This window comes from Penicillium nucicola (assembly GCF_028828085.1).
Source record: "Penicillium nucicola strain IBT 29836 chromosome Unknown utg000001l, whole genome shotgun sequence".
Taxonomy (NCBI): domain Eukaryota; kingdom Fungi; phylum Ascomycota; class Eurotiomycetes; order Eurotiales; family Aspergillaceae; genus Penicillium; species Penicillium nucicola.
This window is the reverse complement of record NW_026643125.1, coordinates 3,047,428-3,071,530: the sequence shown is the minus strand read 5'-3', so window position 1 is coordinate 3,071,530 and position 24,103 is coordinate 3,047,428. Positions and strand designations below refer to the sequence as shown.

Sequence of the window (24,103 nt, the reverse complement as noted above, 5' to 3'; positions counted from 1 at the left end):
AAATGAATGCTCACTTCGTAGATAAACATAACCCAGTCCCACCCGATTTTACATGAGACTTTCATTCACGAGGAATTGACAGCAGAGAGATACAAGAAACTCAATACATCATCAATCATTCCAGCCTCGCGTGTGGGGTATTCATGTGCAAGGATAAATGATTTATATCAGACCGGACTCTGCAGCACAACTCGTCTCTGCGTAAGAGACCCAACCCTGAACAACCGTTTGAGCCCCATCCAAGGTGTATTGACCGGACTGTCTGTCCCTGTGTACAGGAATAGATCGTAGATCCATCCCCCGAAGGCGCAGCCGAGGATTGGCGCAACCATCGGGACCTGGGGGTATGAGTTAGCGCATGAATGAGATAGTCCAGAATGGGCTTATAGAACGAACTAGCAACGAGAATGGGGATGTGGAAAAATGTACGGGGACATACCCAGAAGTAATAACCACCCGCCGACCAGACTTCATGTCCGTAGCCAAGCATGTACGACACAAGCCTAGGACCAAAGTCTCTGGCAAGATTAATCGCATACCCAGTCTCCCACCCGAAACAAGCCCCAATTCCAAAAACAACAAAGAATAAAGCCAGAGGAATGGATGTTCCGGCGCCTAGGTTTCCGTCATCTTTCAGCGCAAAGATCATAAACATCAGTATGGCGCTGGCGAGGAACTCGGAGAAGAATTGCCCTGTCTTTGACATGAATTCCGCGGGGTATGTGCAGAAGATACCGGCTGTTGCTGTAGTCGAATAACCTGGCACAGTGCGGATATGGGCACCGCCCTCGTAGGCGTTGATGGCTGATTTGTAATTTCCGTATACAATTGCTGCACCGCTCATGGCGCCGAGGATCTGGGCTAGAATGTAGATTGGAGCTTTGCGCCAGGGGAAGCCGCGGAAGATGCAGTTGGCGATTGTTACTGCTGGGTTTATGTGGCTTCCTGATGCACCGCTGGCGTAGACTCCTAGCATGACGCCGAGGCTGGGTGGGTTTGTTAGAATTGCATAGTGTGTATAGGGCGGCGGGGGTGGAGGTAGAAGGAATGGGAAATGTGATATGATGACTTACCCCCATCCCCATGAGATAGATTGATAGTCACCCTTCTGGCCATGGCTGAGCAGGACCTGCGCAACAACCCCATCACCAAATAAGATGAGGATCAATGTCCCAAAGAACTCCGAGAAAGCATCACGGCCGTACTCCCGTACTCTCGACCAAAGCAGCGGCCGAGTATAAGGACTCTCAATCCCGGGGTTGATATGATGAATCGAAGTCTCGTTCTTACTTCCAAGACATGACGACCCACAGCCGCTATCACGATTACCAGAGGGAAGAGTCTCACGGTGAACTTTCGACATCGGATCAACCTCAAGCTCTTTCCAGGTCGCCATGGATGCAGAGCAGAAGGGAGGCCTTCTTACGAAGAGGGACTGGTCTCGACTTGATATAGTACGACAGCCGCGGGGGGAATACACCTTCCTCGTGCGTATTGATGTGTGGGGTGTACGGGGAGTGTGTGGTTGTTCTTTTAGTATATCAACAGAGCCAGAGCTAGGTCCGCACAGTGTAACCCCTTTTCTTCTCAATCCCCAAAACTTGCGCTGCTGCTTGTACAAATCCAGCTGGCTCGATTGGTTGACACACAGTCCTTGTCCTGCTCTTTCGGGGGCTTCTTTTCAGGATCTGGGGGCGTGCAAGCTTGCAAATGAGATAATCCTCAGAGTCAAATTCGGACAGACTCGGAATGGAAATGGAGTGTCAAATGCAGACATCTTTCTCTTGAGTGGGCTGGGCTGCGATTGTGCCTTGTTGTTTCATTGGTTTTGATTTTGCTTTCCCCTTTTCTTGTTAAGGAGGTCGAACTGTGACAGCGCACATGTAGCATGGCTTTTAATTTTCTTCGTCTTCTTCCCATGAATCCGTTTGGAGGAGTTGTTCGTTTGGCTTGGGATGGCGGGAAACACTGTCTAGTCCCGGTTGGATTGTTCCTGTTCTTTGGCGACGCTGTCGTGTCATTCTCACTGACCAGTAATTGCCGTTCTGTTGCTGTAGAGAAACTTCTATTTCTTCTGTCACTCATCTTCCACTCGTCGGGTGCCAGACCACACGCAGTCCTGATTGCAATATTTTGGAATTCCCTCATCGTGACACTGAGGCGGTGACCATGGTCAACATGGGACAACGTAGCATTGATCTTTGCTTATCGTCGACAGTCGCACTTTCGACCGTTCGTGTGACCATCTATCAGGAGGTGTGGCATCAGCGAGGCCGGGGTTGGCCAGATTGACTGTGTGTGGTGGTAAAAGTGCTATCTTGTCCTCATTTCGGATACTATCAAGCATAATCTGGGCAGAATTGAAATGGCGTGCAGTTGTCAAGTAAAAGTCGCATAGTTGCCCAGGTGAGATGTTGAGGAGTTGAAGTGCTGATCTTCCCCGCAATATGCAAAGTGGTGGAGTTGGAAGATCCTTGAGTTGATCTGTTGATCTTTGATCTTTGACATTCTGATCTGATCTTTTGATCTTTTGATCTTTTTGCTGTGGTCTTTGTGATATTTCCCTGGTCTTGTCTTTGTCCTTCTCGTGCGTCTCTTGGGATACGAATCCCAACAGTCAGCTCGAAGCCAATCGCTGTCTTTTGGCCAGGATATTCCCACCAATCCCTTTCCTCTCCAATTTCCTCGAATCAAACATTTGATACAAGTTTGAATTCTGACCCCGTGGGGGTCTTGTCTTATTTGGTTGTACTTCCCTCGGAGCATTTGCCAAATAATTTCCCATCTCTTGCTCCCCTTCTCCGTACATACTGCATACTGTATAGCCCTATAACCATGCAGTCCTCAGAGATATTTGTGGGATCTATTGACCAAGGAACAACGAGCACCAGATTCCTGATCTTCAATCGTGATGGTGAGCCAGTAGCCTCCCACCAAGTCGAGTTCAGCCAGATCTATCCACACCCAGGGCAAGCCAAACCACCCTCCAGGATCAAGATAAGCCATACAAACTGACAAACCAAAGCTGGCACGAACACAGCCCCTTCGAGCTCATAGCATCCGTAGAAACCTGCATGGAAGCCGCAGTCCAGAAGTTCGAGTCAGCAGGGCACAGCCGCAGCAGCATAAAAAGCATCGGGATAACCAACCAGCGCGAAACTACAATTGTCTGGGACCATGAGACCGGTGAACCCCTCTACAACGGTATTGTCTGGACAGACACACGCTCGCAATCCATCGTCGCGGAACTAAAGCAGAAGCCCGGCGCAGCACAGCTCCAGGCCATATGCGGCCTGCCGCTGTCAACCTACTCATCCGCGACGAAGCTGCTCTGGATGCTGGCCCATGTCCCGAAAGTTCGGGATGCATTTGACCGTGGGACGCTGGCGTTTGGGACTGTTGACTCTTGGCTCGTGTACCGTTTGAATGGCGGCGCGGCGGCCAACGTCTTTGTCTCTGATTCGACAAATGCTTCGCGCACTATGTTTGTGAACCTGGAAACGGTCCAATATGACGAGTCTTTGCTTGAATTTTTTGAAATTAGGGGGAGAGTTCATTTGCCCAGGATTGTGCCTTCTTCTGATCCGGTGGCTTATGGGGCTGTTGCTTCTGGGGCTTTGGAGGGTGTTCCGATTATGGGGTGTCTTGGGGATCAATCTGCTGCTCTTGTTGGGCAGAAGGGGTTCTCTCCGGGCATGGCGAAGAACACATATGGGACTGGGTGTTTTCTGTTGTACAATGTTGGCGATAGGCCTGTTTTCTCGACTCATGGGTTATTGGCTACGGTGGGTTATCATTTTGGCGGAAAGCCTGTCTATGCTCTCGAGGGCAGCATTGCTGTTGCGGGTTCTGGGATCAAGTTCCTGCAAGATAATCTGAACTTCTTCAGTCAGTCAAAAGAAGTCAATGAAGTTGCCAGCTCGGTAGAAGACAATGGTGGATGCGTTTTTGTCACTGCTTTCAGTGGACTATTCGCACCCTATTGGATTGATGATGCCAAAGGAACCATTTGTAAGTCTTCCTCTGATATCTACTGGCAATAGCAATTCCTAACAGATTATCCAGTCGGCATAACCCAATACACTCAAAAAGGCCACATCGCGCGCGCAACCCTAGAAGCAACCTGCTTCCAGACAAAAGCCATTCTCAACGCAATGGAGCAAGACAGCGGCCACACCCTATCTGAGCTGGCTGTAGACGGAGGGATGAGTAATTCGGACTTGGCAATGCAGGTGTGTATAGCTTTCAATCAATGTTTCCGCGGGCAGCTGACTTAACCTTGATTAGACCCAAGCAGATCTCATCTCTATCCCAGTCTACCGCCCCAAGATGAGGGAGACAACTGCTCTCGGCGCAGCAATTGCAGCAGGTCTCGCAGTCGGCATGTGGCGTAATTTCGCCGAGCTGCGTGATATAAACCGCGCCGGTGGTATGGTCTTCGAGCCTCAGATCACTCCCCAGGAGAGTGGTACTAAGTTCGAGGTGTGGGAGAAGGCAGTTCAGATGAGTAGAGGATGGATAAGATCTGAAACATCCCAGGAGGAAGTCAAGGGGGCTAATGAAAATACGACTCAGTCACTGATTAAGGAGAGCCGTGAGAGCCAGAGGGTCAAGCCATACCACTCCTTGAACTTGCAAAAAGCTCAACCCTTTGAGAACCGCGAACTATTCAAGTTAAGTTATTCTCCGGCCTACTCAGTCCTAAATGAACAAAATTCGCCCATGGAGACGCACTACTTGTCGAAGCAAGTGGTTCCACTGCATGCGAAATCAGACGCGGACAAGGCTCCTGGCGTGACCACAACTATCAAGGAGATAACCCATACCTCGATGGGTGAGATCAAGCTCCCGTCCTTGAAGACGCCGCTACTCAGTTTCTTGAGTGATATGCCGGAACCAGATGAGGAGGACTTGTATTTGGAGTTGCGGAAGGTAGAGATTTTACAGAGGCTTAAGGCTCTGCGGAAGCCAAAGGTCAACTTCTATTGATTTTGTCTTGAGGTTCCTTAACGGGTTGGGGATTGAAATGATAGGATGAATATTTGACGGCCGAAATATTTCACTGGGAATTGAGTTGGACATATAACTATAACTTTCATCTGGAATCAATAACTTACAGCGAATGTTAGTCTTGATTGCAAAATGCTGCTCGGATAGCATAGGATCTTTCGGTCATTTGAACATTATGATATAAATGAATCAAAATAGTGGAAAGGGAAGAAGAAACGGCCTTGAAGAAAATGGAATTCGGAAGATATTAGGGTTTAGATTTACTGTAAACTAGGCCACGATATATAAGTAGACCTCTCTCGTTTTCTTCATTCTGGATGTCTCAAAAGTCAGGTAAACCGTAATAGCAAATTGTAACTCCAATCCAAAGCCCTAATATTTATAAGAAGCACGACTCGCCTCCTCTCCTTCCTTAAGGAAAACACAATTCAACTCAGAGCCAGGACTAAGCGTAACCTCAAACCTCAGCACAGGATCCTCAACCTTCTCCTTCCCATTAACAGGCAACGCAATAATACGCTCATAAGCCTGCAAGATCCGAATAATGGTATAGCCCATTTCAATAGTGGCAAATTGCTGTCCAATACAGATCCGCGGGCCACCATTAAACGGAATGAAATGCCACGGCCTGGGCTGCCAATTCGAAACCCACCGCTCGGGAATCCACCTCGCGGGATCAAAGTAGTTCTTTGATTCGGGGCCGTCATATAGATCCGGATCACGTTGCATCAGCATCGTCGAGTAGATGACTCGGGAGTTGGCGCGCACGCCTACTGGTGCCATTCCGTCTGGGCCGCCGCCGCGTGGGAGAGTTGTGTCGCGGAGGGAGTAGCGGACGTTGAAGGGGACGACTGGGTAGACGCGCATTGTTTCGTGGAGCACTGCATTTAGGTATTTCATTTCCTTCAGATCATTGTAGGTTGGCTTTTGGCCATTGGCGCCTACGCCGAGGCGCTCGCGGATTTCCTGGCGTAGTTTGGCGACGACTTCTGGGTTGCGGGATAGTTCGAAGAGGCAGAAGGATAGTGTTCCGGCGGTTGTGTCTCGGCCGGCTAGGAGGACGGCTACGAGTTGGTCTCGTAGGACTCGTGGATCACGGGTGAATCGGGCAAGCGCATCGAGGAATGTCTCACGTTTTGAGAGCTTTTGGTCTAGTTCGTCGGTGGAGAGGGATAGGACAGTTTCGATGTAGGGTTGAATGAAGTCATCCATTACCTTGAGGTTTTTACGGAACTCTGTCCGTGACATGGCGAAGCTGAAGACTCTGCATATTGAGTTGTACAGTTAGATTCAGTTTGTTTTGCTGCCAATGGGATCCGGTGCTGGCATCACACAATATCAGGATTGCTTGCTTACCCGAACCGGAAAAGCTCCGCTTGACGTTGCTGCACGTATCTGAATGCTTCGGCAAAGTGGGTGGCTGGGTTCTCAAGACTGTCTGTTCCCTGGCCGAGGAGGTAGTCGGTTGCTGCATCGAGGGTGTACCGGAAGAAGAGCGACCCGACATCTACAACTCTGCTGCTACTAGGAGAGTGACTACCCCCAAGAAGTGGAATCAGTTTCTGGACATGCTTCTCGAAGATTTCCGTGTCGACAATACGCTCGCGAGCAAACATAGGACGGATGAGCTGTCGAGAGCGAGACCATAGCTCTCCGTCCGTGGCGAAGATGCTGTCCCCAAGAAACTCCTTCCAATCCTTGTGGAATGGCTCGCCCTTGCCGTAATCAGCAAACTGACCGGTAAGCAGAGCCTTGATGTTTTCCGGGTCTTTAGTCATTATAGCACGGGTCGAGATGCCGGCATCAAGCTCGGCGGTCTTCACGTTCGTCTGGCCGCCTGCATTCATGATGGTTTGATCCCAGAATTCAATATCACCGTTCACCAGGTTGGCCTGGTGGCCTTTGTAGATGAAATCGAGGGCATAAGGAAGGCGGAAATGGATCTTTGGAGCTCTCGCACCAAGGCGAGAAATTTGAGCAGCCGCTTGTACCTTGCGGAATACGCACCAGGCGACGAACAGCCCCAGAAGCCAAAGTGCTGCCCGGCCAGGGGAAGTCCCAGCGAGCAGATCTTCAATCATGGCGCTGTTGAACTGGGCCGGATTGAGGTGTATTTCTTATAAGTTCAATGTGTGTGTGTTGAGATCGAGATATCAAACGCAACGAAGAGACTTATAGTCCAGATTAGAATCCGACGGGTCATCACGAAACTACTAAATAATTCGGACATCAATCTCTCCGATTGCCCAGAAAGTGTGAAATGGCCGTGTCCCAAAAGAGAGTAGACTTTGCTCTTTTCAGACCACCTTGCGAGCCCCGCTCTATACTATGACTTCATTGCTGCTCTCCGGTCCCTTTGATGCCATTTGCACCCAGTAAGCATGGTCTACTATTGGCCTGCTGGCTTTAATTAGGCTTAATTATCAGTCCACACTCCGGATCTCCACGGGTCCCGCCTTTCGGTTTCACGCTGAATCTTCATAATCCGGGGAAACTGTGGCTGACACCTCGGTAGTCGTGCATATGATTCCGAGCCCTGCACACGATCGCCATATTCGGTTAGCCAGTCAGCAGCCACTCGAGCCGATGACAGTCGCCAGGGCTACAAGTGGCTTAGGGCTAACGTTATGCCTTAGCCTGCTGTACCTGGCTGCGCTCCAGTAGACACGCCGCATAACGTTGACAGTCTGCATGTTCGGTGTTCTGCTTTTGGCTCGAGATAAACTCCAATCCAATAGAATACTCACCCTCATAAATCTTTCCATCTCATTCATAATGAATGGCAGTGGCTATTGACACAACTAATAATAAACATACAATAGCTTGATCGGTGGCCCATTGATATCTTGTACTTTTATTCGTCAAACGTTTCTTTCAGCTGGGTCTGCTTTCTTCAATCCTATTTTTCAGTATGACGACCTCAGCCAGAATCATGATTCCGCTCGTTCGCTCATGAACGAGATTCATCTCGAAGATCACAACACTCAGCTGCCGTTTTGAGCTGTTATGCCCCCCTCACCGCCCGACCACCCACATCACGTGACTGTGTACATTTTGGTCTCGGGTCTTTAGCCTCACTGCAACTGCTTGCCAAAGTCCCCCTCCTTCTATCACTTCCAAATTCCGACCGGCGCAACGAACAGAGCTACTATTTCACGTTCTCACGGTTCCATCGCAACGTTTTTCCTGATAACGGCTTCCTCAGTCACTCTGAGTCAATCCGAAACGCCTCTATCGGGTGGCGCAAACCCGTTCTTTAATCGCTTTATTCTCCTCGCGATCTCTCACTCAACCGTCACTTCATCGTTACTCTACAGTCTCACTAACCATGCTGCCACAAATCACATTGGAATCGCCTCTGGCGCAGGCCGTTGCGAATGTCATCCAGCCGAAGCTGGTTGAGATGGGTTGGAGTGATGGCCAAGAATCGCCGTTGGTGGAATATATCGTTCTTATGCTTGTCAACGGCAAATCCCAAGAGCAGATCGCCACCGAGCTGTCCAACGACTTCCTGGGCCTTGATGAAGGCGACACTGCTGCGCTTGAATTCTCGCGATGGCTGTTCTCACAGGTTGAGATGCTGAACCAGCAAATCAACGGCAGCGCCCCTTCAGACGATCTCAATATGAACCAGCCGATTCCCTCGCAAATGGGACAGAACCCCGAAGCGCAGTCCTTCATTCCCTCTTTCGGACAAGAGACCAACGGCCAAGATGCCGAGATGGGAGATGCAGGAAGTGAATTCATGTACGTTTTCCCTTGCGATTTGCTAAGATTTGAATGCTGACAATATCCATTATTAGTCCTACCGGGCCTAAGGCGATGCGCAACGGACGCGGCGGCAAAGGGCGAATGCTCAATCAAATTAACCGCACTCTAGACCGCGGCTCTGACGCAGCTCTGCATCGCGTGCGTGGACAAGGGCAAGGAAACGGCCGCATCGGCGGTAACAACCGAGGCATGAAAGCATACCAGAATGGTCGCGGTGGTCGGAACATGGGTGGCATGGGAATGCCCAACAACATGGGCCAAGGCCCTATGATGCAGATGTCACCCGAAAACCAAATGCAACTCATGTCAATGTTAGAAGAACAAGCGCGTGTGATGTCGCAGTTGATGCCTGGTTTTGTTCCCCCCGCCGTCAACCCAGCTTTCCAGAATGGCCAGCAAGGTCGTTCACTCTTCGATCGCGTCGAGCGTGGTGGTCACCGTGGAGGAAACCGCGGCGGAAACCGTGGGTACAACAAGCCCAAGAATACCAATGGCGGCGATATGGATATGGATACCGAGCAGGACGAAAGCAATCCAAACAGCGTTTGTCGCTTCAATCTTCGATGCACGCGTCAAGATTGCCCATTCGCACACCAATCTCCAGCTGCCCCCGAAGGAAGTTCCCTGGATCCATCCGATGTCTGCTCATTTGGTGCCGCTTGCAAAAACAAGAAGTGTACTGGTCGTCACCCTTCACCAGCGGTGCGATCCGCCCACCAGGCGGAGGCCATGTGTCGATTCTTCCCGCATTGCACCAACCCCAACTGTCACTTTAAGCATCCTAGCATGCCTGTCTGCCGCAATGGAGCCGACTGCAAGACCGAAGGCTGCAAATTCACACACATTGAGACCGCTTGCAAGTTCAACCCATGTCTCAACCCCAACTGCACCTACAAACACGCCGAGGGCCAGCGGGGTAATTTCACCGACAAGGTGTGGACTCCACGCTCCGGTGAGCATGTGAGCGAGCGGAAGTTTGTGGATGATGTTGATGGCCCCGAAGAATTGATCAAGCCTGAGAACCAAGAAGGTACTCAGAGCCAGGAGCTTACCGCATGACTCCGCCTGACATGACTCAAGATCACCAATCAAATCCTAAACAGGGCCTGGCCCCGTTTTTCAAATCCAACAATACCATGTACAATCCAATCTGCTGCGAATGAGGAACGGAATGGGAGGGCGTTGATACTCATGAATTTGCTTGTTTGTCTGGATATCTTTTTTTTCCCCACTTTTTTCTTTCTGTACATAGATATCCCTTTTGATTTTTCCAAAAAGAATAATCTTAAAGCGATTAATATCGCTACACCCCGCTTAACATTTGTCTTCCATTGAATATTTTGTAGAGGGCCGAGGCGCCCGTCCCTGGGGCCGGGGAAGTCCCCGGCTTAAGTAAGAACGTGATAGGCCCGAGGACCTTCGCATTTAACCTTCGCTTCTCCAACCAAGCATTGCATGCCCAAGATGCGACTACCACACTCCTCGAGCCTATTAAGGCGAGGAAATCTCGTTAACGTCCACAGTCGCCTGGGCTTCACAAGCACACGTAGCCACAGCACCGCCGTGCTAGGCGGTGGTATCACCGGCCTCACCGCGGCCTGGCAGCTGATCCAAGACCCCAAATGCAAGCAAGTCGTGCTATACGAGAAATCAGAAAGACTGGGAGGATGGGTCGACTCTGAAATCATCCCCGTCAAGGGCGGCAATGTTGTCTTCGAGTATGGGCCGCGGACGTTGAGGAGCTCCCTGCCAGGCTCTTTAGCTACGCTTTACCTGGTACGATCAAACACCTGCTCGCGTGCAATTGTCTTCTTAGGCAAGTATGGCAGCAATATGCTGACTCTGACTCCAATTGATAGGCTACGAACCTCGGCTTGTACAAAGACCTCATCCTTACCCCGAAAAGCAGCCCCGCTGCTCGCAATCGCTACATTTACTACCCCGACCATCTTGTTCGTATGCCCGCGCCCGAACCGGGTTTGACCGCATTTGAGTTCATCAAAAAGACCTTGAAAACCATGTGGAACGAACCTGTCTTTGATAAGTTTTTGCCTGGACTTTTACATGATATCTATACTCAACCGCGTCATGCGACTGAGTGGGCCAACGATGAATCCGTCGCGGACTTTATTGGACGGCGTTTTCACCCCAATGTCGCTGATAACCTGCTCTCCGCTGTATATCACGGTATCTATGCCGGTGACATCGATCAATTAAGTGCCCAGATGCTTATGGGTACGATCCGCGATCTTGAAGGTGGCACCGGGGGCGTTGGTTCGTTTGTGCCTGGAGGCGTTGTCTCCTCTATGATCAGCCGAGCTTTTGCTCGCAAAATGTCACATGCGATAGATGATTACTTGGCCGTGGACGCTATTTCGAGCTCGCTAGAGGCATCGAAAAATCAGCACGACCTAGAGAAAATAGTGGCCAAAGCTAGCACTTTCACCTTTAAAAAAGGAGTTGGCCAGCTGATCGATGCTCTGGTTATTTCTTTGAAGAATTCCGGCAAGGTTCAAATCGTCACAAACTCAAACCTTGAGCGTGTTGCTTGGGATGCTAAAGATGGAATCCTTGTATGTCTTCGCACTCCCATGTCACACCAGAACCATTGCTGACTACTTATAGATCGACCATTCAGCGCTCAGGGGGAAAGGCCTCGAAACAAAGAAATTCAACCATGCCATATCTACAATTCCCCCAGCTTCACTGGCCAAAATACTCCTCCCAGCCAAGGGAACTAACCAGGAATACGAAGGTGTCACCCGTAGCCTCCTCCAAAAGCAAAATTACGCAGTGACAGTCATGGTCATAAACCTCTACTACCCAAACCCAAACCTTATCCCAGTGGAAGACGGGTTCGGGTACCTAATCCCCCGTTCAATCCCCTATGATCAAAACCCAGAATGCGGACTCGGTGTGATCTTCGCCTCAGCCTCAAGCAAAGGCAAAAGCACGCATCCAATCGGCCCAGCCACCAGTCAAGACACAGTCTCGGGAACTAAACTCACCGTCATGATAGGCGGCCACTACTGGGACGGGATAGACAAATATCCAGACCACGACACAGCCGTCAAAATGGCCCGCAACATGCTCAAGAGACACCTCGGCATCACCGATGAGCCTACCGTTGCACGCACCCGTCTGCAGAAGGACGCTATCCCCCAATACACTGTCGGCCATCTGCAACGGATGTATGCTCTTTCAAATGCGGCTAAGATCGAGTACAGCAACACGCTCAGCCTCGCTGGCAACTGGTATAATGGCGTTGGGGTGTCGGATTGTGTCAAGCAGGGTATTCTGTCGGCGACGTATGGCACTGGTAGGGTTACGCCTGATACCAGGGATGGTCCTTGGCGGCCTTGGAATGGTGTTGTTGATCCTCAGTGGCAGTATCAGGGTGGTATTGCTATGTCGCCGGTTAGGTTTACTGACTCGCGATTGTAGATATGCAATTTATGTGACTGGCTCGCATTGTTGTATTTATAGTGTGTTTAGTTTTGTATGTTAGAGAATTTACGGTGAGTGGATCTTTGTACGATATTTTATTTTGGAAAAGATTGGGAAATGGCATATATTGGGATGCTTGGTGCATAATTCTTGTTCTTATTGCAATTTAGCGCCGTGTATTGGCATTCTCTGATATTGTCTGTCAATAATGGTTGGAGGATTCACTTCTAAGTCGAGACTGGTGTCGGAATTAAATATAAAGTGAGACCATGAAGGGTGCTGGTGATCGGCAGAATATGGGGAACCTGGCGGGGGACTGGCGAATCGTCGCTATGGCGAATTGCACGAGGCCAGCGCTTGATCTGGACGAGGAGGAAAATCGCTCTGTGTCGTCCAGCCATATCGAATGCTGCTTACTTTCCAGTCATCGGCTGCAGATATGCAGATTTGGCGGGGCATCGTATCGTGGGGTGCTTGTAGTATGTCACAGTGGCATTCGAATGTCCTCATGGCATGATGTGTAGAGGATCCAGGCCAAAAAACCCAGTAACCCCGCGTTTGAGAACGGACATCAGTCTTTGGATCACTTATTTCTCATCCGTCTTCTTGTCGCCGTTGGAGTCAAATCCAAGCATATCTAGCTGACGCACCAGTTCCTGGATCTTGATAACCTTCTCCAGTTGCTCGGGGAGCAAGGCCTCACCCTGCTGTTTCTTGAGACGCAGATCACGGGCCTGACGGAGTTTCTTTTTCAAATTTCGAGCCTTCTTCTCCTTCTCCGCCTCCACGTCAACGGGCTCCTCGGCGGGCTTTTCCTCCTTCTTAGGTGGTGCGGGTGCCGCAGCCTGGGCACGCCAGTTGTTGGACTCCACACCTTTGGTCTCAGCGGAGGTGGGCTGGTCGTTTTCTTTGGTCTGGCGCTTGGCTTCACGCCGCTTGGCGTTCTTGTTGCTGGCTGCGGTAGCGGCGGTGGTTGCGGCAGTGGTCTTGTCTTCGCCGGTGCTCAATCGTTCAGCACCTGGCACCCCGCCTTTTGCGCGGTTCTTCCAAGCGGCTGCTGCACCGGTCTTGTAGACTTCGACATCTTCGGGGGGTCTGTAGCCTGGCTTGACACGAATCTCCTTGCGCTTGGAGCCGTCAGCGCGTACCGAGGAGGGAATGTAGCGTTCGCCGGTTATGGCATCGGTGGTGATGCCGGAGCGGGCGACGTGGGAGGCCATAGTGGGCGGGATGTGGTTGTTGCAAGAGAAAAGTCAACAGCAAGAACAAGAACAAAGGTCTAGAAGAGCAGCGTCAAGCGCCCAAAGGTGAAGTTGGTCAAAAGCAAAAACAACAAAAGTTGAGTGCGGATGGCCGGAGGCTCTGTGGGCCAATCAGCGGGCCGGGAATTCCCGCAGCTTTTCGCTCAACTTCGCAACCTCACGTCTCTCTCGACTCCATCCTCTCGAACTCCCCTCGGTTGACACTCACTCAATCGCCCACAATGGCCGGTGTATGTCTCTCCTTTCCTATATGGATATTTTGCTATGCTTTGTACTAATCTTGTCGCCGGACAGCTCGCAAACGTTCTCTACTCGCACGTCTCCCCTCCCTCGCTCCTACGATCGCAATTGCAATTGCCCGACTAGAAACTAATTGTGGATTGTTTCGCTTTGTTTAGGACCTTCATCCGCAAGAACACTGTTCTGCTGACTACCGCCTTTGCCGGTGCCTTTGCCTTCGAGCTGTGCGTGACATTCAAACTCCTGCTACGTTGTATGGCTATTGTACGCTCTACAGAGAACTGACCATGCAATTCTGAAACAGTGGCTTCGATATCACCTCCAACAAGATCTGGGACTCCTGGAACCAGGGCGTATGTCACCTCTACCTACTCTGCCTACTCTACCTACTCTCTCCCCCGAGGATGGGAGTCACGGCCTATCTCCCAGAACATTTACTAACTACTACTCTTATACAGCGCCAATGGAAGGACATCAAGCACCGCTACATGGTTAAGGAAGAGGAGGATGATGAATAAGTGGACGGAGTGGACGTTTGTACGTTGAGCCTTGGACGTGGACGTTGGCCGTGTAAAGTGGTGACAGGGGGTCAAAAGAACCCGTGCGACTTGCCCTTACTCTTATTTCTCATTCCCATATGGCTTGTATGCGATAGATGGAAATCTGTATTTTGACTTATTTATACCACATGTGGTTTCGTGATCAGGCCGTAGCATGATGTAGTGTAGTAGTCTGTGGCGTTTGCTTAAGAGACAATCGTCATAGTCAGAGCCAAATATGTAAAACAATAACATTTGCTTTACTCCGAGCATTTGAATCTCTTCTACTCGAAGATCGTGCTCCACCTTCAAATTCGAATCACATATGACTTCACCGTCATCTGCTCGCCTGTATCGGTCCACACCCGCTCTCCTCTTTTTCCCCCACTACAAAGTATCGAGCAACGTGAGACATTAACTCTACTCGACTCGATTCGGGTATTACGACTCGACCTCGAAAGAAAATTCAGTTCCGGCTGCATATCGAGTCCCCCTCTCCGGCGTCGGACGATTCCCACTCCGTTCTGCGCATTGTTGCGACATTTCTCACCACACCTGCGATAGCCGAGCGGCTGCAACACTCCGGTCGCGATAAGCCATGCTCATGCTCGGAGAATGTGAGAAGCTCCTTGGTGATGGTCTACTCTGCTTGCCTAAGAAACACAACAACCGCTATGGCCCAGCGGCCGAAAGGGATCTGCTAGAGCTCTTATTCCGGTCGCTCGTGGGGCACAACCAGGAGCTGGTACAGCATCTCTTCCCAGAAGGTACTCCAACGGGACCATGGAAGCTTGCCGAGGCTCAGGGTGCCCGTGAGGGCGCCGAGTATAGTGAGGCGGCGCGGGGCAAGCGATGCGGTCATATCTTTCGAGCTGGCGAGGCCACCTACCGATGTGTGACTTGTGCCGCGGATGACACTTGTGTGCTGTGTAGTCGGTGCTTCGATTCGTCCGATCATAGTGGACATCAATATCAGATCTCGTTATCGTCCGGGAATTGTGGTTGCTGTGATTGTGGTGACGATGAAGCATGGCGGTTGCCGCTCTTCTGTGCGATTCACACGGACAGTGGCAACGCCAAAGGAAAGGAGCGTGCGAAGCGCGAATTACCGTCTGAACTTGTGAATTCGATTCGTCTGACTATCGCTCGTGCACTCGATTATTTCTGTGATGTCATTTCTTGCTCTCCGGAGCAATTGCGGCTACCAAGGACTGCTGAGGGCATCCGAGAGGACGAGAAGGCATCTCGGCTGCGTCCAGACTGGTACGGTGCTGGTGATGATGAGGAAGAAGACCCTGAATTCGCTGTAATGCTGTGGAACGACGAGAAGCATACAATTCGAGATGTATCCAACCAAGTTTCGCGTGCTTGTCGGGAAAGAGAAAGCTACGGCATGGCCCGGGCGCATGAAACAAACGATATGGGCCGAAGTGTCATCAAGTATTCAAAGGATCTGCAAAGACTACTTACCGTTTCTAAGATCATTGAGGAAATCAAAGTCACTGTCACTGTGCGCTCGGCACGCGACACATTCCGCGAGCAGATGTGCGCCACAATTGTGGAATGGCTGGCCGATATTGCTGGTTGTGAGATCCTCGAAGACAATGAGATCTTCCGTCAGATAATTTGCGAGGAAATGCTCACTCCGTGGAACAAGGGTAGCAGTGGCTCAAATGAAGACATTGGCATGAAGGGCATCGATGATCACCAGAGAAGTGAGAATGGCCCCGGTCGCACGCTCATGATCAACTTGCCTACTCATGGTCAGGTCATTTTGACCGCAGACGATGACGACGACGACGAAGATGATGATGGACTCGACCAGGATGTAGATGAGGATGAGGATGAGGCTTATGTCCAGGCTGAAGATGCGGATGACGAAGACGACGACGAAATGGAGATCGAGCTGTCTCGCCTGCAGGCCGAGCAAGACACAGATGCCATGGACATGGCGGATGCAGATGAAGAACTCGCTCTGGCTGAGCGAATCCTTGCTGAACTTTCACGCGCGCAGCCGCATTCTCCTCGCCCTCCACGTGCTGAAACCGCAGAGCGCGAATCAGTTGAACCGGAGCAATCCAGACTAACTCCCTCTCGCGATACAAACGCTAAAGGCACTGGAACCGGTGGCTATATTAACATTCCACGCACTCCTGGCTTGATCAGAAGGAGCCCGGCCAAGGTAGACAGTCACTGGAAAGTCCAGCCACCCATGCCCGCTGCAGGTGAGAACTTACCACCATATGAAGACTTGTGGCAGCGTACTCGTCTGGACTGGCTGGTGCTTTATGATTTGAGACTGTGGAAGAAGACACGTACCGATTTGCGTGATCTTTATATCAGTACCGTTGTCAACGTTCCCCAGTTCAAGCGCATCATGGGTCTGCGTTTGTCTGCATTGTACACGGCATTGGCTCAGCTTTACCTTGTTGCAGACCGAGAGCCCGATCACTCCATTGTCAACCTCTCTCTGCAACTCCTGACGACTCCCTCCATCACCGAAGAGATTGTACTGCGAGGAAACTTCCTTACAAAGGTCATGTCCATCCTGTATACTTTCTTGACCACGAGGCAAGTCAGTGAACCGACAGGCGTCAATCCCAATGCAACATTGGCGTTTGATGCTGGCTCGGTCACAAACAGACGTCTTTACCACTTCTTCCTCGATCTCCGATACCTCCTCCAATCCGAATATGTCCAGCATCGAGTGCGGACTGAAGAGCAATATCTTCCTCAATTCCTCGACCTTGTCAAACTATCGCAAGGCATCTGTCCCAATGTGCGTGCTGTTGGTGAACACGTTGAGTATGAAACAGATGCTTGGATCAGTGCTTCCATTCTTATGCGCGAGATCAACCGACTTTGCCGTATCTTCTGCGAGTCCTTCCGCAACCCTGACAATGACCATGATGAAAACCTCTTAAGAGCAATCAAAACTACGACTAATACTGCTATCATCCATTCAGTCGGCATGGAGCGCAAGAGATTTGATCAGGCCGAGATTAAGGAAGAGATGAAATTCAAATCGCTGCCACCTTTCGACTTTGAGGTTGGCGCCTCTGGCCAGGTTGTCTGCCACAGAGTTATTGAGTTCGTCGTTGAGCGTGGTTCTATCAGTTTCCACCACGCACTTCACTACACTCTGTCCTGGCTTGTTGAATGCGGACGCAACATCAGTAGCGCTACCATGCGCACTGTTATCTTTGATGCAGCTCAGACAGCGAGGGCTGCCATTCAAGACGCTAATGCGAACGATCCAAACAGCGTTGACGACCAGTTGCTTTCTCTTGGAACTGAGGATCTACTTCTTGCTATGTTCGATTACCCACTCCGGGTATGCGCCTGGCTTGCGCAGATGAAGGCCGGCATGTGGGTTCGAAATGGTCTCAGTCTTCGTCACCAAATGTCCCAGTACCGCGGTGTCTCTTCTCGTGACTTTGCGTACTACAGAGATATCTTCCTTCTTCAGACTGCTATGGTGACTTGCGATCCCAGCAGAGTTCTTGCTTCTATTGCACACCGGTTTGGAATGGTTGATTGGATGGCTCGAAACTACACCCCTCGTCCTGGCTATGAGGAGTCTCAGATTGTGGATGTGGCAGAGGAGTTTGTTCATCTACTGGTTATCATTCTGACAGATCGCACATCTTTGACGGCTATCGATGATAGCACTCACCTCACCAACGAAAACATCAAAAGGGACATTGCTCATGTTTTGTGCTTCAAGCCACTTTCTTTCTCGGACCTCTCTACCCGCCTGAGCGACAAACTTCTGGACTCAGACATGTTCCAAGACGTCTTGGAAGAAGTCGCCAACTTCCGTCCCCCGGAAGGCTTAAGTGATTCTGGAACTTTCGAGTTGAAGCCCGAGAACCTTGACCTCATTGATCCGTACAGCGCTCACTACACAAAGAACCAAAGAGACGAAGCAGAGAACATCTATAAGGAATGGATGGCCAAGAAGACCGGCAAGAATGCATCTGATATTGTCTTTGAGCCGAAGCTTCGGCCCATCAGTTCTGGCGTGTTCTCTGACCTTCCTCGCTTTGCTGGTACTGGGCTGTTTGCGCAGATCGTCCACCAATGTCTGGAATATGTTATCTCGTCTAAGGAGTGTACACCAAGCATTCCACCAACACGTGTTGAGACATTCCTTCAAGTCATCTTGCATCTCATTCTCGCCGCAGTGTTAGAAGATGATTCTCACGAAGATGACATGGTTGACGAGCATTCCAACTCCTTCAATTGGAATGCCTTGTCCAAGTCCCGAGAGATCAAGGTGGGCAATATAACCATTGTTGGCCTTCTTGAGAAGATTTCCGTGACAACCGATTTCACCTCTTCTGGTCCAAAGATTCGTCATATTCTTAAGCGCATGTGGCAGAAGCGCCCTCGCACATATCACTCGGCAACTGCCTCTCTGAAATTCCCCTTCGACAGAATCGAAACCAACTCCCCTGCCATTGATGTGGACGGTGAACGAGAGAACAAGAAGAAACAGGCCATTGAGCGACAAGCTAAGGTCATGGCTCAGTTCCAGCAGCAACAGCAGCAGTTCTTGAGCAGCCAGGGTAATATTGATTGGGGCGAAGAAGACTTTAGTGATCTCGAGTCTGACACTGAGGCGGCCCCGGAAAAAAAGCTCTGGAAGTACCCAAGTGGAACTTGTATTTTGTGTCAAGAGGAGACCAGTGACTCCAGACTATATGGTACTTTCGCGATGATACAGGACAGTACAATTTTGCGGCAGACGGACATCCGGGATTCCGACAGAATTCGCGAAGCACTCAAAACTCCCTCAAGTCTGGACAGATCTGTCGAGGAAATCAGGCCCTTCGGTGTGGCTGGAGAGAACCACACTACAGTCAAGCGACTTGATTCTTCTGGTGGTGAAGTCTTGAGTGAAAAGATTGGGCTGAGCAAAGGGTTTAATGCAAAAAGCACACTGCGGGGACCTGTCACTACTGGCTGTGGCCATATCATGCACTACTCTTGCTTCGAGGCATACTGTGGAGCAACTCAACGACGACACACTCAGCAGATTGCCCGCAATCACCCCGAGAACACACTGCTTAAGGAGTTCGTGTGTCCTCTCTGCAAGGCCCTTGGTAACGCATTCCTTCCCATTACGTGGAAAGGTAAGGAAGAGTCTTGTCTTGCGCCTCTCCCGGAATCCGAGTCCTTCGACCACTACATGCACTCAGGCATTAAGTATGCCTTGAATCAACAGCAGAACTTCCCGGTTCTCATGGAAAAGGAGAAATCTCTCCCGCAGCCCTACACAGACCTATTCATTGAGTACCTCTCGAAGACTCTGGTCCCGCCACTTTCGACAAAGATCGACCAATTGATGGCCTCGTCCTTCCCCGCATCTGCAGCTGCTCAGTATATTGCGTCAGCTCGGATGCCAATGCCAGGGATTTTCCCTCCTACGGAGGACCCCACGCCATCCAGTCCCCTCCAACAGGTTTCGAGTCCTTCTGATAGTCCCATGTCGGAATTGCTTCAAATATATAGGCGACTAAAGAAGACGATCAAGATGAACCACGTCAACTCAATCTTCACCAACACCCCAGAGGCGCTCAACAATGATGATCTTGTGTTCACCGACTCCTTGATCCGCAGCTTTGGCTTCAGTATCTCTGCGGTTGAGATTGCCCAGCGTGGCATCGAGTCTGAGCCGGGCTCAACCTTGCTAGACAAGATTCCTCCCCTGCTACTGACTCACCTCCGTGTTCTATCGGAGACTGCGTTAACGTACGCTGCTGTTGGGTGTCTTCACTCAACCGGATCTCCCAAGCTCCGTACAACAAACGAGTTCCAGGAGATGCATCGACAGAAGATTTGTCAGCTGCTTGTCGGTCACCCTTGTTTGAGTGGTACTCCCCTGCTGAATGATGTCCGTAATATCGAGCCACTTCTGGGTGTTGACACTTTCGTGTTCCTTGCGGAAGCTTCGTTATCTCTACTTCCAGTTCTGAACATGGATATTCGCCATCTTGTTCACATGTGCTATGTGGCTGAGATTGTCAAGGTCGCTGTTACCTTCATTCTTTGGCCAATTGGTTTGAAGGAAGAGCTTTCCAACCATCCTGAAGATCACGCCTCGGTGCCCAACGTATCTGACGAACAATTCGGCGTGACCAAGCAATTCTTTGATTCGATCGTGGCTGAACTTAAGGCAAACTCAGTCGGACGTGCCGAGGGCTCTTCCTTCCCCGCCGAGAGTGGCTACGTCAAGGACGGCGAGGAAACTGCCACCCGCAATGTCATTTACGCCATCCGTCGACTCGTTTCGAGTTATGGCTTGGCGTTCCTGCGCAAGGCAGTGATTCTTCTTCACGTACAACACGGCGTCGAGTTCCCGAACACCGGCTTCGCTGATGTCGATGCATCCGAACTTGACCGCCTTACAAAGGCACTTCAGCTCCCCTCCCTCGATGAGATCCTCATGTCCATCAAACCCGCGCGCAAGAGTAACAACGCTTTTGACGCAGTTGTATCTGGCTGGATCTTCCACTGGAATGCCTCGCGCTCAGGTATTCGCTTCGAAGACCACCGTCTCTGGCCAAGTCTCTCACACCCTGCCCTCTTCGAACTCGTCGGTCTACCCAAATACTTCGACAGCCTCATTGAGGAGGCAAACCGTCGCCGATGCCCCAAATCCAAGAAGGAACTCAGTGACCCTAGCATCTGTCTGTTCTGCGGAGATATATTCTGCTCTCAGGCTGTTTGCTGCATGACCAACAAGCTTGGTGGCTGTAACCAGCATCTTCAAAAGTGTGTAACGCTCCTACCTCCTGATTCATCAACATGAAAATTAACATATATCTCAATAACAGATGTGGCAAGAACATCGGCCTGTTCCTCAACATTCGTAAATGCACCGTGCTCTACCTGCACAATACGAACGGATCTTGGAACTTCGCACCCTATCTCGACCGCCACGGCGAAGCTGACCCCGGTCTCCGTCGTAACCGCCAACTTATCCTCAACCAGAAGCGGTACGACCGACTCCTGCGTGATGTCTGGCTGTCGCATTCTATCCCCGCTACTATCAGCCGCAAGCTGGAGTCCGAGATTAACAATGGTGGCTGGGAGACTATCTAATGAACTCAAAAGATCATTTGCTTTTTTGTCATCGATTATGCGTTTGCACTTTAGAATTTCCTTTCTTTTTGCATGTCTTTTCAAAGGGCGAATTGGGAAACTGATGATAATTGTTTGTTAACGCTGTCCTTTTGAGGGTTGTCATTGTAGATCGAAAATGTTCCAGTTTTATTGTGTTTTATTTAGGTAGGATTCAATACTAAGTTATATTGTTTGTTTCCAAATTCTAGTTCAACAGTAACGAGAAAAGATATAGTGTGCAGACAACAAATCGGACCAATTATTCCACAGAGCTAATCTAAGTATTCTAAGGTAGAGCAAATCTCGGACAAGTCCAAGCAACGACAGGCAACAAAAGTCACTTTAAGCTTAAATTGCCCATTCAAGGTTGTCCAACTTATTCCTAGGACAAAGTATCGCGGATATAGTCTTATCGATAAGGAACGCCAAGGCAGATCTTCACCTTCGACATGCAGCCTTTCGCAACCTCATCTCTGGACCACCCAACATCACAGCCATGAATAACGAGCAATTTTGGCGGTTGCTGGCTGACCAGGGGTCCTCAAAAGCCAAGGACTCCAACGCAACGCCGGGCCGTGATGCGTCGCGCGGCGGCGCAACCCCCGGCGGGCTATTGGGATCGCGAATGCGATCCAGTATTCCCATGACCCCGTATGTCGTGTCACTCTGCGACTAATTATTTGATAAGAGAACCAAATGCTAACCGCGCTTTTACTTAGACGATCTGTGACGGGGGTCGATTTCGGCCGCCAACTCGCTGAACAACGCCAAGGCGATCGTCCCTCGAAGCGGTTCAAGTCTTCCGCTGCACCAAAGGGTACCGCGCTTCCAACCGGGTATCAGGACCGCGCGCAATTGCGCAATTCCAAAGAAGGGGATGATGAACGTGGGGAGGATCTCGAGACACGGATCAAGGCACTAGAAGATATGGTCAAGCTAGGACAGATCGATCAAGCAACATTCGACAAGCTTCGCAAAGACCTTGGAGTTGGAGGTGACCTTGGAAGCACGCATATGATCAAGGGTCTGGATATGGACCTGCTTAGGAGGGTTAAAGCTGGCGAGGATGTCTCACAAGCGGCTGAGAAGCCAGCACCAACGATTGAAGAGCCAAAAGAGGATGCGGATGAGGAGTTTGAGCGCCTCATGGAAGAGAAGGGACTAGAAGAAGTTGCAGCCGCCCCGAAGGAACAGAAAGAAAAGAAAAAGGGCAACATGGCTCCACCGCCTGCCAAGCCGAAGACTCGCGATGAGATCTTACGCGAATTGAAAGCCAAGCGGGCTGCTGCTTCTGCCCCTGTTCCACCTCCAGAATCAACTTTGGGATCGAAGTTCAAGAAGCTCAGCGACGGAAAGCCCGAGAAGAAGCGGTTTGTCGAGCGTGACGAGACCGGTCGACGCCGAGAGGTGCTTCTTATCACGGACGCTCAAGGAAATACCAAACGGAAGACTCGATGGCTTGACAAGCCGATTGACATCGCTGCGGGAGATCTTCCCATGCCTGATAAGGCTGCGAAACCCCTTGGTATGGAGATCCCGGCTGAGATCGCTGCCCGCTCAGCTCCGCCTGAAGATGAAGACGAAGATATCTTCGTTGGTGTGGGTGATGACTATAACCCACTCGCTGGCCTCGAAGGTGACGACGATTCTTCTTCTGACGAGGAGGGTGAAACAGGCGAGTCAGCGCCGAGGAAACCGACCAAGGATACTGTCAGCGAAACAGACAATAAGACCATGACTGAAACAGCACCTGCCAAACCAAGAAACTACTTTGGAGAATCAACAACACAAGAACAGTCCGATGACCGTTCCAATCCTCTGACGAAGGATCCTACGATTCTGGCGGCGCTGAAGCGAGCCGCAGCCATTCGTCAGACCTCTCCTTCCGAGGGCGAAGAAGGCGAGTCCTCTGAAGCAGCTCTTCGACACAAGCGGTTCCTTGAAGAGGCACGCCGTAGAGACGCCATGGATGCTGCAGATATGGACATGGGATTCGGAGAGAGCCGCAACGAGGATGGCGAGGATGATGACCAGGTTTTGTTCGACTTTGACGATGACAACCGAGGCGACAAGAAGAGGAAGCGTGGACCCAAGAAGAGGAAGGGTGACAAGGACAGCGCTGCTGATGTTATGCGTGTCGTTGAAGGCCGGAAAACGGACGCTTCTTGATAGCCTGGTCTTGGTTCTCTGTGTATTAGCTACTGGACATAATTTTGCCAAAATGAAGCTACTCGATACCCTTGCTTTCACAAACGTTCTTTCCGCGTATACTGAAATTGTAGCTCTACTTGTAGTTTGGGAAGGCGTGAATGGCGATGTGCCTACTCCCGGTCTGCTCTTTGACTACATCTGACAGGGTTCTTCTAGCGTGTGGCTACAGGTCGAGTGGTCACCGAAAGTATAGCTGCCACTGTCACTGTATATGCAAATCTATGGCTTACTATGCTCTCAGTTCTGAAGCTGTTGCTTGCATGTCTATGTGCCTGGGAGCGAATGGTCTTATAGTATGTCTATTGCATTCATTCAAGGGTGTATGGCTGTGGTCTGGAGATGCCTTATTAAATGATTCATACGACACGATGATTCAAATGCTGATTCTATTAATAAATCCTCTCAGTAACGGGCTCACACCCCTAAACTCTCTGCTGCTTCATGCGCAATCTTCAGCTTTGAGTCATCGCTTCTCCAGCTTTCACACCTCAT

At 50.5% G+C, this 24,103-nt stretch overlaps 9 protein-coding genes across 9 annotated transcripts; 6 read left to right on the top strand and 3 right to left on the bottom strand.

The window, feature by feature from the left end:
• Positions 1 to 167: 167 nt before the first annotated feature.
• Positions 168 to 1,396, bottom strand: N7511_001155 (MIP/aquaporin family protein; the record flags this gene model as incomplete). Its single annotated transcript, XM_057123580.1, has 3 exons — positions 168 to 338; positions 440 to 986; positions 1,074 to 1,396. 3 exons carry the CDS (start codon positions 1,394 to 1,396, stop codon positions 168 to 170), a joined length of 1,041 nt encoding a protein of 346 aa, XP_056989313.1.
• Positions 1,397 to 2,835: 1,439 nt separating this feature from the next.
• N7511_001154 (glycerol kinase) lies at positions 2,836 to 4,989 on the top strand (the record flags this gene model as incomplete). The annotated part of the gene is made up of 4 exons (XM_057123579.1): positions 2,836 to 2,969; positions 3,026 to 4,011; positions 4,066 to 4,232; positions 4,288 to 4,989. 4 exons carry the CDS (start codon positions 2,836 to 2,838, stop codon positions 4,987 to 4,989), a joined length of 1,989 nt encoding a protein of 662 aa, XP_056989312.1.
• Positions 4,990 to 5,382: 393 nt separating this feature from the next.
• N7511_001153 (cytochrome P450) lies at positions 5,383 to 7,091 on the bottom strand (the record flags this gene model as incomplete). The annotated part of the gene is made up of 2 exons (XM_057123578.1): positions 5,383 to 6,274; positions 6,367 to 7,091. 2 exons carry the CDS (start codon positions 7,089 to 7,091, stop codon positions 5,383 to 5,385), a joined length of 1,617 nt encoding a protein of 538 aa, XP_056989311.1.
• A 1,247-nt stretch (positions 7,092 to 8,338) lies between these two features.
• Positions 8,339 to 9,840, top strand: N7511_001152 (mRNA-binding protein NAB2; the record flags this gene model as incomplete). The annotated part of the gene is made up of 2 exons (XM_057123577.1): positions 8,339 to 8,757; positions 8,814 to 9,840. The coding sequence occupies 2 exons, from the start codon at positions 8,339 to 8,341 to the stop codon at positions 9,838 to 9,840; spliced, it is 1,446 nt and encodes a 481-aa protein (XP_056989310.1).
• Positions 9,841 to 10,236: 396 nt separating this feature from the next.
• On the top strand, positions 10,237 to 12,225 carry hem14 (oxygen-dependent protoporphyrinogen oxidase; the record flags this gene model as incomplete). Its single annotated transcript, XM_057123576.1, has 3 exons — positions 10,237 to 10,557; positions 10,641 to 11,354; positions 11,407 to 12,225. 3 exons carry the CDS (start codon positions 10,237 to 10,239, stop codon positions 12,223 to 12,225), a joined length of 1,854 nt encoding a protein of 617 aa, XP_056989309.1.
• Positions 12,226 to 12,815: 590 nt separating this feature from the next.
• N7511_001150 (putative RNA binding protein Pym) lies at positions 12,816 to 13,448 on the bottom strand (the record flags this gene model as incomplete). Its single annotated transcript, XM_057123575.1, has 1 exon — positions 12,816 to 13,448. The coding sequence occupies one exon, from the start codon at positions 13,446 to 13,448 to the stop codon at positions 12,816 to 12,818; it is 633 nt and encodes a 210-aa protein (XP_056989308.1).
• A 263-nt stretch (positions 13,449 to 13,711) lies between these two features.
• N7511_001149 (cytochrome b-c1 complex subunit 9) lies at positions 13,712 to 14,248 on the top strand (the record flags this gene model as incomplete). The annotated part of the gene is made up of 4 exons (XM_057123574.1): positions 13,712 to 13,720; positions 13,857 to 13,954; positions 14,035 to 14,083; positions 14,189 to 14,248. 4 exons carry the CDS (start codon positions 13,712 to 13,714, stop codon positions 14,246 to 14,248), a joined length of 216 nt encoding a protein of 71 aa, XP_056989307.1.
• A 619-nt stretch (positions 14,249 to 14,867) lies between these two features.
• On the top strand, positions 14,868 to 21,379 carry N7511_001148 (putative ubiquitin-protein ligase E3 component (UBR1); the record flags this gene model as incomplete). The annotated part of the gene is made up of 2 exons (XM_057123573.1): positions 14,868 to 21,049; positions 21,112 to 21,379. 2 exons carry the CDS (start codon positions 14,868 to 14,870, stop codon positions 21,377 to 21,379), a joined length of 6,450 nt encoding a protein of 2,149 aa, XP_056989306.1.
• A 517-nt stretch (positions 21,380 to 21,896) lies between these two features.
• Positions 21,897 to 23,569, top strand: N7511_001147 (uncharacterized protein; the record flags this gene model as incomplete). The annotated part of the gene is made up of 2 exons (XM_057123572.1): positions 21,897 to 22,051; positions 22,120 to 23,569. 2 exons carry the CDS (start codon positions 21,897 to 21,899, stop codon positions 23,567 to 23,569), a joined length of 1,605 nt encoding a protein of 534 aa, XP_056989305.1.
• Positions 23,570 to 24,103: the final 534 nt, after the last annotated feature.